Source organism: Cololabis saira, chromosome 22, assembly GCF_033807715.1.
Source record: "Cololabis saira isolate AMF1-May2022 chromosome 22, fColSai1.1, whole genome shotgun sequence".
Lineage (NCBI taxonomy): Eukaryota > Metazoa > Chordata > Actinopteri > Beloniformes > Belonidae > Cololabis > Cololabis saira.
The window spans coordinates 8,979,772-8,996,185 of NC_084608.1; the positions used below are offsets into that span (position 1 = coordinate 8,979,772).

Here is a 16,414-nt window from a genome sequence, read left to right on the forward strand (position 1 = left end):
GCTCATTTTACGTTTTACACAGGAGGTTTCTATCAGTCGCCACGGAAACACATCACTGCAGATTAGTGTTTTTTTTTTTTTTTTTTTTTTTCTCTTTTCCCCAGGTTGATGAGCTTAACCAGAAAAAAACCAGACAATTATTCTGGCTGTAGCGCAATGTTTAATCCCAAATGTTTCCCCGTTTACTGAAGCACCACGAACCAGTCGACACCTACTTTTAGAAATGCTGCAATTAAAAATCAAGACAGTGACTGGTAGCAGTGAAAAAAGGCAACACAGACACAATCAGTGTGAGGTTTGCTAATAATATTCTCCTCGCAGAAATTAGTAACCGATCTTACTAACATCACATTCGGTCTTCTTTTGTGATGAATTCAGGTTATTCCTGTTATTGTCCTCAGCATGTCTGCTTCTAAAAATATTGGGCTGGTATGAAAAATGCAAATAAAAAGAGAAATATTCTTTCATATACTCACATTAAGCCTGTCTATCATTCCTTTTCAGTGATGCAACCTTTATTAGATGTTGGTTTTTATACAAAGTCATTGTTAGCTGTTGATATTGTAGGTTTTTTTTTGCATCACGACTACAGCCCTCCTTCTGTTCTGTGCTGCAGGCCTAAAATTTAACAATTGATTTATTCTAATAAATAAAATGACAAGAAAAAGCATGCTTAAAGCAGCTTAAATCGATACAAGTTTTGGTTGATTTGGAAGTATTTTCAGACTGCAGGGTACATGAAATATACCTTCATATTTTCTATTAATAAGAACACAATAGAACAATAAGCACCAGTATTTACATTCCCTCTAAAACTGTTTCAACAGTTAGGATCCGTCTGTTTCTCTCAAACTTTCTCTGCCCCCACTTTCACCATTTTAATCCAACAGAACATCTAATGAGGTTGATCATATTTACACTTTCCGTTTTCGTTACAACCACAAGCTTTTACAAAGGCCAAGTCATCTGATAAAAATGTTGCGTGTGTTTTGATTTGGGTTGTAATCACAAACACAGATCTGATCATGTTATTTGTGAGGGATGGTGAGTTTTTCAAACATGTTACTTTTCAGCTCCAACCCCAGGATTAAATATGAGTCAGCGTAAATGTAGGAATCACTGTTTCTTTTTAATTTATCATTTTATCCATCCTGGGCCTTCTTTCTTTAAATACTGTTGTAATTCTGTCTGTCATGCCTTTCAGATCATCTTGCCTTCAATCGTCTTCCTTATCAGAGTTTCTGTTGCTCATATGAAGATCCCGCTCAGAGTAATCTCGCCTGCAGTTACTAATAGAAACATCTGCAGCTAATCTCTTGTCGTTTGCCTGTTCGTCTCCATTTAAGCTTGCTCTTAATTTACCGTGAATCATCTGGTTGGGACGTTTCAAAGCTGTGCCAGCCGGTACACTATCAGTTTCCAAAGAAATCAATTAATGCATGGAATAAAGGTAGGGGATGCAGGACCTTTTGCTTTCAGGGCTCCCTTGGTGGGGTCTCCTCCATCGACCGCCTGTCCATCTCCAGTCAGACGCTCGTTCAGGGAGTCGATCTCCCGGCGTACTGTAAAGTTGACACAGTGACAGGATATCTGTGCTCTGAAGTCATGAAGTTAGTGAATCAACACCTGAAAATCAATACTGTAAAAAAAAAAAAAGCCTGTCTAGTCACTCACATTCAAGGTTTTCAATGTAGAGATTTTCAAACTCGCGTTCGATCTGGCCAAACAGGTCGAGGAGATTGTTGCGCAAGGCGAGGGGAAGTTTGGAGTCCTGGACACATGAATTCACAAGAAGACTTTGGTGGGATGTTAATCGAGTCTGATCTGGAACACCAGTTTCATCTTAACATGTTCAAACAACAACGTTTATAATGACAAAGCTTACCCAATTTAATGTTAAAAAAAAAGAGCAGCAACCCCACTAAAATCAGCCTTACCTCCATAAGGATCTGCTACTAGTTCCCAGTTACTAACACACCAACAGCTTCCACCAGATGAGCACGAAAGAAAGCAAAATCTGCCATGAAAATAACGATCAGCATAAGAAGCTGCCGTGTGACTGCCGGCCTTGAGAGCGGCTGCTCGGCTCCATCTGCACACCAGATTATCAAACACTTGCTGGTCACCCGTTCTCCTTCTACACGTGATCAAGCCCCGCAGTTTGTCACGATGACGTAAGCAGTCTGACCATTCAGGCAGCACTACATGTCAATACACTGATAAAAAAAATGTTTTGGAAAAAAAGAGGTCACTTAGGAAATAAGAGGCGGCCCTCATGATTTCAAAGCTGCTTAGTTTTAGCCCTTAAACCTGCGGCGCACTCTGGTCGATAATGGCAGCATTAAAGGAGCAGAATTAAATGTACAGTGTTGTATATGGGCTCATAAAGCTGTCAGTGTATGTGGAGCTTGTCCTGCTAGGGATAGACTAGGTACACAGACGGAGACAACGTGTCTTTGCAACAGACAAAAGCCACCGTTGTGTTGAAAAGGCTAATCAGACGTCGAGAGGCGGCCCATATTAAAACTTCATGAGACAACAGACTGATGCAAGTTGAGCTGGGAAAGTAAACGCTTAAAGCCATCGACTCTCAAGCCGGGACTACCTGGTACTGATAGCTACTCAAATGATCAGACCTCACCTGCTCCACTACACACTCCGAGCAGTGGACAGCTACTTTCCCTGGCCACATCGTCTATAACGTCACATGACAGAACAAACATGACGATAAGATCTAAAACACTCAGACTCTTTGTTGGTCTTGTATTGGAGCTCCCAAAAGTTAACAGCCATGATGTCCCTGTTCAAATAGAAACTACTTTTACTATCTCAGCAGCAAAGAAACACCCAGTTGTCATGATAACTGCATCAGGAAGTGACGGTTTAAAATTTAAAAAACCGAGGGGTGAATCATCTGAGATCCTAAGTCAAATAAACTAGTTAGAAAAAAGTTCATCATCTGCTTAATTTCTCATAAAAGTGGCAACCAAAGTTCCTGTCCACACCTTATATTTTATGAACTTTTACAACTCCTAGTTCACACTGACACTTCAGCTGAAGCAGCGTCAGCCAAGTGAGATCCTGTGACTTCCTAAAGACACAAAAAAAAAATCCCTTTCCCGAGGGGACGACACTCTTCCTCATAAACACACAGTGAAGCTGTAGATGTTACATCAGCAGGTAGAAAATCAAAGCAATGCTGTTCAACTGGCTGGTTCTGTACTCTCACGGCTGACAAAAAACAACCTTCATCACAAATGACTAAATGTAACAAAGAATAGCTTTTTAATGCTTCACAGATGAATCTAAAACTATTGAACAAACATGTGCATCTGTGATCACAGGAGACAAAAAGAAAGCCCCCACCTGTCCCTCCAGCATGTCTCCTCTCAGGATGCCTGGTGGCCTCTCCTCCGTGCTGTTGGTGCGCCGGATAGACAAGCTGTGAGCCTTGCGCTTCTGCTTGGGGTGACGTCCGGCTGAAGCAGAGCCGCTGCTGCTTCCACCCTCCACAGGCATCCCTCCTTCCTCGTGTGTGGCCCCGCCCTCCCCCGCTCACGACCTGAGGACAGGTAAACAAAGACCACGCTTACTGGTTGGCAGGCAGGTGGGGGAGGTCAGGGCTGTCCGGTATCACCACCTGCCTGCGTAGAAAGAGCGCGTGAATCACAGATTTACATGTCCAGCAGGATCTACTGAGGGATGAGAGTCGTCTCCCCTGCAGAGACGCAAACTAACACCCCGGATACTGAACATTAACAATTCAAATGCTTGCTTGTGACCCCTTGCCCTTAAACAACATTATTCCAAAGACCATCACTTTGCTTTACTTTAAACAAACTTGTAATTTTAGACATTATTATCCAAAATAAGAACACCCCTCTCTCAACTGTATTTAATTTCAGTTTACTATTGTGATGTACCATACACATAAAGCCAATATGTATTTCAGTAGTATAGCCAAAGTATATATTTGAAATCATTCTGTTGCTGTACTTATTAAAGCGGTAAATGCAGCTGCACAGAATTAACCTATAGCTGTGAAGGAACATAAAGTTGTCTATATATTTACAGAATTGTTGATTCAGGCAACAAACAATATTTGATGAACAGTTTTTATCCATATAATTGGAAGTAGCCATATTAACCTCAAAGAATATAACTACTTCCATAATGCATGTACATCAGGTGGTCTCAGGTTTGAATCCCAGACTAACTCAACTCATCCCAATCTCCGTTCCCCAGCACACCCACAAAACTAGACATAAACACCTTATTATAGGGAAAAAACGGAAACTTGTGGGAAAAAGTTTGAGTGTTGTGTGTCGGGGACCACAGATTTGGAATGAGCTGAATGAGCCTTAAAAAGTCACAGTCCATCTCCATATTTAAACGTCAGTTAAAGAATCAATTGTTAAGCTCATATATATAAATGTACACTCCGGGATCACAAAATGTTTCATGTTAAGTGTTTGTAATGTGATATGTTGTATGTAAGTGGTAGTCTAGTATAATGTGCATGTTGTTTTGTTTTGTGTGTATTTAGTGCAAGTGTATGTATGTATTCCTGTCTACTGTATTTATGTTCATTGGCTCCTACCATAAGCTTTTGATAGCTTCTCCAGGAGACCAATTCACATGTGTGAGTGTGAATAAAAATCAAATCAAATAAAAAATCAAAATCAAATCAAATTGTATTAATTTTATACACTACCAGGCCACATGTTAATCATCAAAAGCTAAAAGGTCAGCTTCAATATACAGTTTCTGAGGAGAAATGTGTTTATCTCTTCCATCATTACTTCCTCAGGTTTCTGCCATGACAATGGCTGCAGCGGGGTGAGCAAGTTTCATCCAGCTGACAAATTGTGACAGGGGGAAGTGAAGCAATATGCAGTTATGGACCCAACAAGAGTCCAAACTTACTTTGGTTTGTCTACAGTTCAGCTGGGAGACTGCTAGAGCTACATGATGCTTCTAAATAACCAAAAGCTATTTCAAATGAAAGTGAAATGAATATTATAGCATGAAAAAGGGTATTTTGTGGTCCTTTAAGTACTTTACTATGAATCCCTTTGACGAGACTGAATATAACTGGATAGATAGATAGATAGATAGATAGATAGATAGATAGATAGATAGATAGATAGATAGATAGATAGATAGATAGATAGATAGATAGATAGATAGATAGATAGATAGATAGATATCTTACAGCTGCTGCATCTAATTTCCCCTTCATGCGTCAATGAATTGTTGCTGAAATAAGGTCATGTTTCCGAGACGTTAAAATGAAGACTGTCACTTACCGCTGTCGCTGTTTCGCTGGATTAATCAATGGATTGTCGGAAATATCTGGGAGATTAATTAGCTACCGGCTAGCGCGGCTAGCTGCCACATAACGACATCTGACACTCGCAAAAGCGGTTTACAGGACTGTCTTGGACCTTAAAAACGTGATATCATGCAAAGTAACGTTGGCTCCAGTTTCCGATGTAGCAGGTTCAGTTTCTTGTTTTTTGTTGTTTTTTTTTTTTACCAAATTTGACACATCACGTATTTGCGCCTACTTCCGCATCACGTGGGTTGTGTTTGCGCTTTTTGAACCAATCAGCGCTCAGGCCGCTGCTGGGCAGCCAATCATAACTCGTGACGTCAAGGGCAGAGAACGACGGCTCGACCACGAGACTGAGCTCGGAAATATCGCAGAAAACGCGATTATTTAACAGACGAGCGTGGAACACGTGGTTCCAGACAGTCCAGCAGTGAGTAATTGATTTCTGTTCATCGGTTTCTCTGCATGTTGTGCATGTGGCAGACCGTGCGTACGTATGATCGGTGTTTAAAGGCCTGGATGGTGCGGGCTGTTCTGCTTGTGCAGTGGTGTGACGTCACGTGGTGTTACATGGAAAACGTGGACTGGAGTTTCCTGTTTATCTCTTCCCAAAAATCTGATCATGAATCATTTTATCATTTTATTTTCATATTATTATTATTATTATTATTATTATTATTATTATTATTATTATTATCATATTTTCATCATTTTACATCATCATGTATAAATATTCTGATATTTCTCCATATTTTCTCTTCCATTCTATATAGTGTCTTAATTACAATGGCTTTGTGTTATACAACTTTCATGTAGCTTTTTAAATAAAAATAAATAATAATACTGTTCATATTTCTTATACCTGATAGTTGTGAAAACAATCCTGCTTGAATTTGAATTTCCATGTATTTTCAGTGAACAGCATTATCTACAGTTTGTGTTATTTGGAAAATGATTACTGTTTAGGAAAATAAAGGAAAATAAAGGAAGAAAAGACAAAAAAAGGGACTGGCGTTTCCTGGGAAAGAAAATAAGAAGCCACAAATTGCCTCTTTTATACAGGACTGTCTCAGAAAATTAGAATATTGTGATAAAGTCCTTTATTTTCTGTAATGCAAAAATGTCATACATTCTGGATTCTTTAAAAATCAACTGAAATATTGCAAGCCTTTTATTATTTTAATATTGCTGATCATGGTTTACAGCTTAAGAAAACTCAAATATCCTATCTCAAAAAAATAGAATATTCTGGGAATCTTAATCTTAAACTGTAAACCATAATCATCAATATTAAAATAATAAAAGTCTTTCAATATTTCAGTTGATTTGTAATGAATCCAGAATGTATGACATTTTTGTTTTTTTAATTGCATTACAGGAAATAAAGGACTTTATCATAATATTCTAAATTTTCTGAGACAATCCTGTATACTGTATGTCCATATTACAGGGTTATGTCCATTTAACTCTTCAAGGATAGTTCTTAATGACAATTTGTTCCTCTGCTTCGATCAGCATTTGAAATAGATGGAATAATGTCTGAAGGATGGCAATTATGAGCTGCAACAGCACATTAAATCCATATTTATTAGACAACATGTATTACATTTCAAATAAATACATAGTCTACACCTCAGCAGACCAAAGATATCTGTAACGATCATTGGGATATATCCACAGAATAATGTGTTTTTAAACCCAAATCATCTTTCTTCCATTAACAACCCTCATCAGTCATAACATCTAACTCAAGAATTAAATTTGTTTAATATTTTTGGCTTCTCAACTGTCTACATACAGCTGAATAAGAGCTGTTCTTCGATTATTGAGACTGTGCTTATTGTTGTGAAAAGCAGTTTAACCTGCATTTGTTTGTAAATGGGTGAAAAGCATTATTACTAATCTCAGGGACAAGACATTAAACATTCAACAAGGATGAAGACGGTCTCACAGCCTGCAGGCTGTAATGCATATAAGTTACTTTAAACCACACTTTCAGACCACAGGTAAAAAGCCATGCACGCTTCAGGAAAGGAAAACCCTAAAAGTCCCTGACATAGACAGGTTACACTGATGCACAGTGACAGGAATACAGATTGCAACAATTAGATATCCTGTGTTGCCTTCTGTAGATATGCATATTATGTCATTCTGTTAATTTAAAAAAAACTGATCATTTTCATGAAATTCTACTGGCATGAATACATACTTTTATGAACTTTGTTTTGTATCTGTTTGTGGATGCCGCTATCATGTTAAAGGTTTTAACTGAATAAATAGGGAATTTGAAAAAGAAGTTTGTTGGATGATACTAAAAATAGTAAACAGGAGAAGATACAAAAGAGAAAAAAAGCTGTTTTTATCATTATAACTGAGCCACATTATTTCTTTCAGGAAATCGGTCTGAATTGACACATGCAAGATCGAAAGGTGTGTTTTTATGTTCTGTCCTCCCAAATGAAACCTAGAGGGCACTGACGAAATGTCTTCTTTTTGTGATTTCAATTGGATCCAATTTTATTAATGTAGTGTCTATTACAATACAAATAGGTTATTTCCAGAGACCCAGAGCATGACCCCCGAGCAATTACAATCCTTACAGAAGCAGGATATTGTTACTTTATGTTGTTACTTTATGGCAATGAGAGAAATAGTCGTCATATCAAGAGATTGTTTCCTTTTGTAACAACACAAAGTGAAGGACCTTTTGAAGGACATTTTGCTTGTGAGTAATGTTGTTATAATCACTTGATTCCTGAGGGCTTTTTTGTGTTTATGTGAGAGCTCTATCCTTGACTTCAGGCCAGCACGTGTCTAAAGCAGCACAAAATGTTTTTTAATGTTAAAATAGCAGTTTCATTTCAAAGGATATTTGATTACTTTGAGCAAGTGTCCTATTTTTCCTGTCTCCTACCCCGACTACTGGCAAAACCTACCTTTGGACTCCCGTCCCAGTGGTCTCAAGTGTGCGTTGCTTTATTGCACTGTCAAACATAAACGATGAAACTCGCTCTCAGAGCAACAGTGGGCATCATGGCCGAGGCAATTTAGGGTCTAGAAAGTAATAATGGAAGAGAAAACAAGGGTGACCGAATAAGAAACAACTGTAAATCTTGGACAGTGTTGTAAAAGCAATTTAACCTCCACGCCTATGGGGCGAACATTTAAGCCTAAAACCTGTAAAAGTTTCTTTGTGTCATGTTAATTGTGCAGAACATATGCTGTGTTTATGTCAATTATTTTTTGATTTCATGGCCATCTGTCAGGATAATCTGATATTCCATCAATCCCAAGTGCTTTTTTAGGTCTCACCATAGTTGATGATTGTGTCCTGCATATAGATTATGGTATAGGTTTTTATTTCAGATGCCCTTCCGGACTTATTTATCCAGGATTAGAACACTGGCCACTACACCATGACTAGTGGTCCAAAAAAAAACAACCACCCTCAGTATGCAACACTTTTGACCAGGTACACCTTAAAGGAGCTTGAGGCTCCTTTTAAGAAATGAGACTCTCTAGCGCCACCCTTCACCACGACGGCCGTCGGGGTTACTGCAGCCAACAGTGAAGTCGGCACGGGAGAACGGGGAGAACGTGCATGCAGCGTCATGTGACGTCACATCCACAGGACAGCGCGGGAAATTCCGGCCCGGAATTGCAGCACATTTTGCAGCACACAGCCTGTTCAAGGCAACGGACAGATATACTAGAGGGCTCATTCTTTTGGGTTTGGAACGCTTCATCTGACATTATTACTAGAAAACTTAAAACGTATACAAATTTTTTTCATAAATTCTGCCTCAATCCGGCCTCAAGCTCCTTTAACCCTATTTAAAGGGGACCTATTATGAAAAACAGGGTTTTTCTTGCTTTAACATATATAAAGTGGTCTCCCCTCAGCCTGCCAACTCAGAGAAGGAGGAAAGCAACCAAATTCTGCAGTGTCTGTACAGCCGCCCGGATGAGCCGTCCAGTGTGATGTGGATCTACGAGCCGTTCAGATTCTGCTCCCTTTCGTTACGTAGCCAAAATGCAATTTACATCGGTTGGCCTCCGATGCGTGAAACCACGCCCACAACAACTCCGCCGGCCGGAGCTTCTGCCATTTTTTCGTAGTGGTGTATCGCGTCATTCAGGCAGCCAATCAGCACAGAGCCTCATTATCATAGCCCCGCCCACTCAGAATCAGAATCATCTTTATTGGCCAGGTTCAAACATTGTCCAACAAGGATTTTGACTCCGGTTATTTCGCTCTTTAGGCAGTAAATAAACAAATGTGGTACTTGTTGACATATATACAAATAAACAACTAAGGTGCAGCAGTTTGAGGTAGAGAAAAATGACAGCTCTGAATAAAATAACATATATACAATTATACAAAACAAATTATACAAAAAATTATACAAAAAATACAAAAAGTGAGAGGTGCAGCAGAGTGAGGCAGACATGATTATTGCCGGAAGATGCTTGTTACAGCATGTAACTGCTATTGTTAGCAGTTGCTATTGCTATTGTTATTGTACGTGATTGGTTGGTTACTATGAGACTCTATTAGTTATGGGAGTTCATCAGAGCAACCGCTTGGGGGAAGAAACTGTCCCTGTGTCTTGAGGTTCTGGTGCACAGAGCTCTGTAGCTCCGTCCAGAGGGGAGGAGTTCAACCAGACTGTGTCCTGGGTGTGAGGGGTCTGCAGAGATGTTACCTGCCCGTTTCCTGGTCCTGGACCGGTACAGGTCCTGGATAGATGGGAGGTTAGTCCCAACTATCCTCTCTGCAGACCTGATAGTCCGTTGCAGTCTGTGCCTGTCCAGTTTGGTGGCTGATCCGAACCAGACAGTGATGGAAGTGCAGAGAACAGACTTTATGATGGCAGAGTAGAAGGTGATCAGCAGCTGCTGTGGCAGGTTAAACTTCCTGAGCTGACGCAGGAAGAACAACCTCTGCTGAGCTTCTTCCTGACAGAGTTAATGTTTGGTCCACTTCAGGTCCCGGGAGATTGTGGATCCCAGGAACCTGAAGGAGTCTGTGGTGGAGACAGTGCTGTTGAGGTTGGTGAGGGGGGGGGGTGGCGGTGGGTTTTTCCTGAAGTCCACTGTCATCTCAGTCCAGTCTTGAGCGGGTTCAGCTCCAGGTGGTTCCGACTGCACCAGTGGACCAGCTGATCCACCTCCCTTCTGTACACGGACTCGTCACCCTCCCGGATCAGGCCGATGATGGTGGTGTTGTCCGCGTACTTCAGGAGCTTCACAGAAGAGTCCCCTGAGGTGCAGTCGTTCATGTAGATCAGGGGTCGGCAACCCAAAATGTTGAAAGAGCCATATTGGACCAAAAACACAAAAAAAAATATGTCTGGAGCCGCAAAAAATGAAAAGTCTTGTATAAGTCTTAGAATGAAGGCAACACATGCTGCATGTATCTATTTTACCTTTAACTGGGGGAAGATTTTTTTTTCATTATGCACTTCAAGAAAAAAGTTTAAATGTTGAGAAAAAAATCGAAATGTCGAGAAAAAAGTCGAAATTTCGAGGAAAAAAAGTCGAAATGTCGAGATTAATGTTGAAGTACAATTTCGAGAAAAAAGTCAAAATGTCGAGAGAAAAAAGTCAAAATGTCGAGATTAAAAAGGAAAGGAAAAGGGAAGAAAAAAAGAGAAAAAAAGTAAAAAAAAAAAGAAGAAAAAAAGAAAAAAAAGAAGAAAAAGAGAAAAAAAGGAAAAACTGAGAAAAAAAAGTTAATAAAAGAAGAAAAAAAGAAGAAAAAAAGGACAAAAAAGGTCAAACATTTTTGAAAAAGCTCCAGGAGCCACTAGGGCGGCACTAAAGAGCCGCATGCGGCTCTAGAGCCGCGGGTTGCTGACCCCTGGTGTAGAGGGAGAAGAGCAGTGGTGAGAGGACGCACCCCTGGGGGGCGCCAGTGCTGATGGTCCGGGTGCTGGATGTGATCAGGCCCCCAGTCTCGCGCTCAGCAGGCACGCCGATTTTTTCCAGTGGCCAGCCGCGGTACTGCAACAAAAAATCCCATGGGGCCCAGAAAGCTTTTTTCCCATAGACCGCAATAGTAAAAGAGAAGCCTCTAAAACTGTTCACAGGAACCTCCAGCTGTAATCCCCGGCAATTACTAATCTTTGTATTCTATATTTTTAAGTCATGGACTTTATATCCGTCAAAAATGTTTTATAACGGCCAGAAAAGTCAAAGAAAAGTCTCTTTCTGGGCGTGACGTCACGGCTGTGCCGTGCACTCGCAAAGCGCGGTCGTGTGTGTCTCGGGAACGAGGATGGCTGAAACTAAGCCGTTCGGCGGAATAATCACTCAGAAACACATTGCATTGCCAATTTGCACCAAACAGAAATGTTTAATAGCAAGAATAATAATGGTTTGTCATTCTTGTACTTAAACATTTCCGTTGTAGCCAACGGTGTATGGTTTGTGAAAATAAGATATCAGGCAGGAATAACACAAGTCTAAGACCCTGTCCACACGTAGCCGGGTATTTTTAAAAACGAATATTTCCCCCCCTCCGTTTATAAAAACATTTGCATCCACACATAACCGAAGATCTGCGTTTTCGACCACATTCATAAGCATTCTAATGATCCTGTAGATCATCCGCGGCTCCGCGGAGGCGCAGGTGTGGGTGTTTCCACTGAGATCCTCCTGCACACACACACCTAACGCACTTCAAATATGTATTCTTCTGTTGCTCTTTCATTTGGAGGCAGCGCCCTGCACGGGACTAAATGAGGGTCAATATTAACAAAATGAGCTTGTGGCGTGAGATCCCCACCTCACAATAAAACTGACCTCCATCAGGTTTGAGCAAACGTGCAGGGAGAGAGATGTGTCGTAGTTGTTGCGACGGTGCCGTGGAGTTTTAGATGTCATGTGTTTAACATCATCTTAACCCTTAATCCTCAGCTTATTTTATGACAGTGCTCCCGGGGAAGCTGCACCTCCGCAGCTCCGCGGGCACTGCGAAGCCGGGCAGTGCCCGCAGGGCAGTGGGCAGTGGGCAGTCCGCGGCTCCGCGGCTCCTACGCCGTAGGGTGCGCGGAGCCGCGGAGCCTACGGCGTAGCCTCTGTGTAACGCAGTAAATTAACCACATTTAAACATAATATTTGACATATTTAAACATAATACTTGACAAAACTTGTAATACAAAAAATATGTGTCTTAATGTAAGTAATAAACTTGGGAAGTTTCATGGTGATACCTGCTATTTACATTTTTACCCTATTTTAGCCTATTAACCTGGGGTGTCTCATCTTAAATAAAAATGACTCGTTTTATCTTTAATTAAAAAAAACACACAAATGAACCATGTATAGTCTATAACCATGACTTTGAGAACAGCATCGGTTGATTTGCCCTATAAATCCCTAATTTCATTGTGTACATCTATCATTACCGGTCTGAAGGACTCATGAGCGCGCAGCGCTTGTCCAGAGCGCGCAGCGCTCGTTCACATTGCCCCGGGGCATGATGGGAGGCCCCAGAGCATCATGGGAGGTGACTCAACTGCGCATGCTCTATGGGCCCGTGTACCAGGAAGTAAACCAGGAAGTCAGAAATTTTTTCGGCGGATGCGCTGGGTGAGCAAACTCCATTGAAATGAATGGGCGGCCATTTTCGATCCGGTATCCAGTTATATAATACATCCATGGATGTGATGCTCCCCAGCCTCACTTGCTGCCTCCTGTCACTCAGGAAGCTGGTGATCCACTGACAGGTGGAGGCAGCACGGTGAGCTGGGTGAGCTTCTGGTGGAGGATTACAGGAGCTGCATAGATAATGAGGTTAGAGAATAGGAAGATAAAGACATGGCTCAGAGGCTGAATTTCTAATTTATTTAGCAAAAACAATCAAAAGCTTGTTTTAAATACATTCAAGGCCTGTTTAAAATAGGTATTAGATGCCATAATAGGTCCCCTTTAAGTAGTATATTCTGTAAGAAGAAAAAACAGGCTTCATAAATTAACGGATTACGTGATTTAATCTTCATAAATTGTTTTATACAGTCAATATTTACAACATGGGGCTGCATTATGAGGAGAAAAGAGGCTTAATAAAAAAAAACCCATTAGGAGCCTGTGTGTGACGTCCCTGGAGGCGTGGCCAGCCCGGGGCGGACCAGGGTTAGTTAGTTATATGGTCAGTCCTCCGTCACCGTCACCTGATCCTCCGCGGGGAGCTCCTGTCCCAATAGATCCATATCCTGTCCACGTTTTGCAGACAGCCTCATCCTCCGCCGCTGTGATTGGTGTGTCCCGCAGGTCGGACCATGGGCCCAGCCGTGTGGGCGGGGCTCCGGGCGGGGCTCCGCGCGGTACACCCGGGGGCCGCCGCGGTGAGCAAATCAAACGCGACTGTCCTGTGCAGAGCAGCGTTGCAGAGGAAGAGGCCCGTTCCCCCAGCTCTTATCCCCTGCTGCAGAGCTCTGTCCAGGTAAGACACCAGCACCCCGAACATGCCTGACCTATTTTAGCAGGAAGACGGTAAAGATAGAGATGAGATCAGCTTGTTTCCCTCGTAGCTGCTAGTCAAAGCTGGTCGTCCACGTTGTCTGTTTTTACAAAGTCTTCTGCATATTGCTTCACCTTCGGTAAACAATGATTCATTAAACACTTCTCCGTCTTTTAAGTTTTGTTTTATTTGTTTAAAAGGTGATCTAATCCCCAATACACTGCTATTTCTATAATCAAAGAGGATCAGCAGCAGCCAGGTGCTGCTAATTAAATGGACTTGATTAACAGATGATGGGCAGGTGTTGACTCTGTCAAAGCAGATGTTGCAGTTTTGAGCAAAGATGCAATGATTTTAGAGGTGTAACTTTCAAATGGATCTACTTATGTCCATTGGAGTAAATGTCAGCCTTGAGTCTGTAGATAAAAATAGTATTTTTATCCCTTGCCGTGCGTGTCCTGCCCCCTCAGAGAGGCCGGACAGCTGCAGTCCTCAGCCAGGATGCCAGAGGTCACCGCAGAGGTCACCACCGATAACCTGGACGAGAAGCAGGTGCAGCTGCTGTCAGAGATGTGTATCGTCATCGACGAAAACGACCGGAAGATCGGCGGGGACACCAAGAAAAACTGCCACCTGAACTCCAACATAGATAAAGGTAGCAGCCTTGCACATTAAAGATGCACGTGGACTTGTCCCTGTACGGATACGTGTCTCTGAACGGTTTCTCCATCTCACCAGGTCTCCTGCACAGAGCTTTCAGTGTTTTCCTTTTCAACAGCGAGGAGAAGTTGCTCTTACAACAGAGATCCGATGCCAAAATCACCTTCCCAGGTCAGTCTTCCACTGGTGGGACGCTGCTGCCGCATGTTGCACAGCAACCACACCGAATGGCATTTTAAATTTAATTTTTGACCTGTTTTTTCTGCGTGCGTGTGTGCAGGTTGTTTCACAAACACGTGCTGCAGCCACCCTTTGAACACAGACAGCGAGCTGGAGGAGAGTAGTGCCTTAGGAGTGAGGAAGGCCGCTCAACGGAGACTCAAAGCTGAACTGGGAATCCCTCTGGAGCAGGTACTCGTGTGCTGGGGAGTCTGGCTTCCAACTTAAGCCTGAATTATGGTTCTGCGTCACACCAACGCAGAGCACACGCCGCAGCCGTGACGCCGTCGTGAACCCTTCGGACTTCTCCGTCACTCCATTTCGTCGCGGTGCAGTACCCCCCGTTACCGCTAATTCGCAATCTTTTTCCTGAATGGTTTATCCGACTTTTACCGGTCACAGTAAATCAAAGAGATAAGGACAACTATTGTGCAAAAAAACAAAACAAAAAAAACCACACATACACGAAGAAAAGAGCGCTGAAAGTTCACGACTGCTTCAAACCGGAAATGCGTTGCTTCCAAGCGAACCAATCGCAGCCCTCTCTGTCTGCGTGTGGTCTGCGTCGCCTCGACGCGTAGTTACAATTTTCAGGAATGCACGTCAGTGACGGCGTGTGGTCCGTAGGCACGGCGTCGTTTTGACACAGAACCATAACTCAAGCTTTAGGTGGGAGACGATTGTGGAGAACTGATGTGTCTTTGCTCGCCATTGATCTCTGACCTCCTGCTCATGCTAAGGTGACTCCAGAAGAAATGACGTATCTAACTCGAATCCACTACAAGGCCCAGTCGAACGGCATTTGGGGAGAGCATGAGATCGATTACATACTCTTCATGCAGAAGGTACAGCCTTTATGTCTCATGGCCATTGTGCAATTACCCACCGTTGAACACATGCCAGTTTAAACTCATCTTTTTCTTGCCTGTGTGCAGGATGTGGAGCTGAGTCCAGATCCCAATGAGATCAAATACCACTGCTATGTGAGCAAGGAGGAGTTGAAGGTGATGCTGGAGAAAGCCAAGCGCAAGGAGCTGGAGATCACTCCCTGGTTCAGCCTCATTGCAGAGACCTTCCTCTTCAAGTGGTGGGACAACCTGCACAACCTCAAGGAGTTCATGGACCACAACAAGATCCATCGCATGTAACGACACAAGAGTTTAACGATTGCCTGGTACACAAGCCAGCCCAGCCGACACTTGTGCCCGCGGCGTCGATGCCCGCGGCTCTCATGTCTCAAAAGAGCGGGCAGGAAGTACGTTAGTCTTGTTTAACGTCGACGGGTAAGACGGTTTACAGGTTTTAGCACTCTAGCGCTTATATCACTGCAGTAGTGCTGGTAGACTGACTCATGAGCTGCACTGTTTCGAGAAGATTTCTTATATTCAGATTTATGTAGAACAGTTCCGGCTCCTCAAATAAGCTTATTTTTATACGGAGAGAGTTGCTGATGAAGGGTCAGTGAATTGCTCTGTACAATGTTAACGGTGATCTCAGAGAACAAGCTGTGTCTTTGTACCTTTGTACACAATAAAATGTTTACTAGGGGGACCTGGTAGTGGATGTATTCATTTGTAGGCCTGGAGGACATGCTTTACAGGGGAGCAAAGCAACTTATACCGCTCTCACTGATCAGGTTTATCATCCAGGGGTGGAGGTGGAAACTGTCCTGGATTTTAAGGCCTTCTAGCAAAATGAATATTTGAATGGTATCAAGTGATTTAATCTGATTA

At 42.3% G+C, this 16,414-nt stretch overlaps 2 protein-coding genes across 3 annotated transcripts in view; one reads left to right on the forward strand and one right to left on the reverse strand.

Annotated features, from left to right (window-relative positions):
* LOC133423594 (WD repeat-containing protein 37-like) overlaps positions 1 to 5,859 on the reverse strand; it is a 25,890-nt gene extending 20,031 nt beyond the window's left edge. Inside the window, exons 1-4 of one of the 2 annotated variants that reach the window (XM_061713826.1) lie at positions 5,310 to 5,859; positions 3,367 to 3,644; positions 1,675 to 1,771; positions 1,467 to 1,562 (exon numbers count right to left, since the gene is read on the reverse strand). In XM_061713826.1, coding sequence (XP_061569810.1) covers positions 1,467 to 1,562; positions 1,675 to 1,771; positions 3,367 to 3,519 — 346 coding nt within the window. In that variant the 5' untranslated portion in view covers positions 3,520 to 3,644; positions 5,310 to 5,859. Of the gene's footprint in view, positions 1 to 1,466; positions 1,563 to 1,674; positions 1,772 to 1,937; positions 2,297 to 3,366; positions 3,645 to 5,309 lie in introns of those variants that run through there. The other variant, XM_061713827.1, reaches the window with a different exon arrangement.
* Positions 5,654 to 16,232, forward strand: idi1 (isopentenyl-diphosphate delta isomerase 1). Its single transcript, XM_061713828.1, has 7 exons — positions 5,654 to 5,765; positions 13,613 to 13,784; positions 14,273 to 14,457; positions 14,541 to 14,633; positions 14,743 to 14,873; positions 15,422 to 15,526; positions 15,617 to 16,232. Exons 2-7 carry the CDS (start codon positions 13,621 to 13,623, stop codon positions 15,827 to 15,829), a joined length of 891 nt encoding a protein of 296 aa, XP_061569812.1. The 5' UTR covers positions 5,654 to 5,765; positions 13,613 to 13,620; the 3' UTR covers positions 15,830 to 16,232.
* The last annotated feature ends 182 nt before the right edge of the window (positions 16,233 to 16,414 follow it).

What these genes read in the sequence shown, in the direction of transcription:
- idi1 (XM_061713828.1), top strand. Translation starts at nt 13,621, where the DNA reads ATGGGCCCAGCCGTGTGGGCGGGGCTCCGGGCGGGGCTCCGCGCGGTA. An exon ending in TGCTGCAGAGCTCTGTCCAG is followed by an intron (nt 13,785 to 14,272) that starts GTAAGACACCAG and finishes CTGCCCCCTCAG; the next exon opens with AGAGGCCGGACAGCTGCAGT. An exon ending in GAACTCCAACATAGATAAAG is followed by an intron (nt 14,458 to 14,540) that starts GTAGCAGCCTTG and finishes CCATCTCACCAG; the next exon opens with GTCTCCTGCACAGAGCTTTC.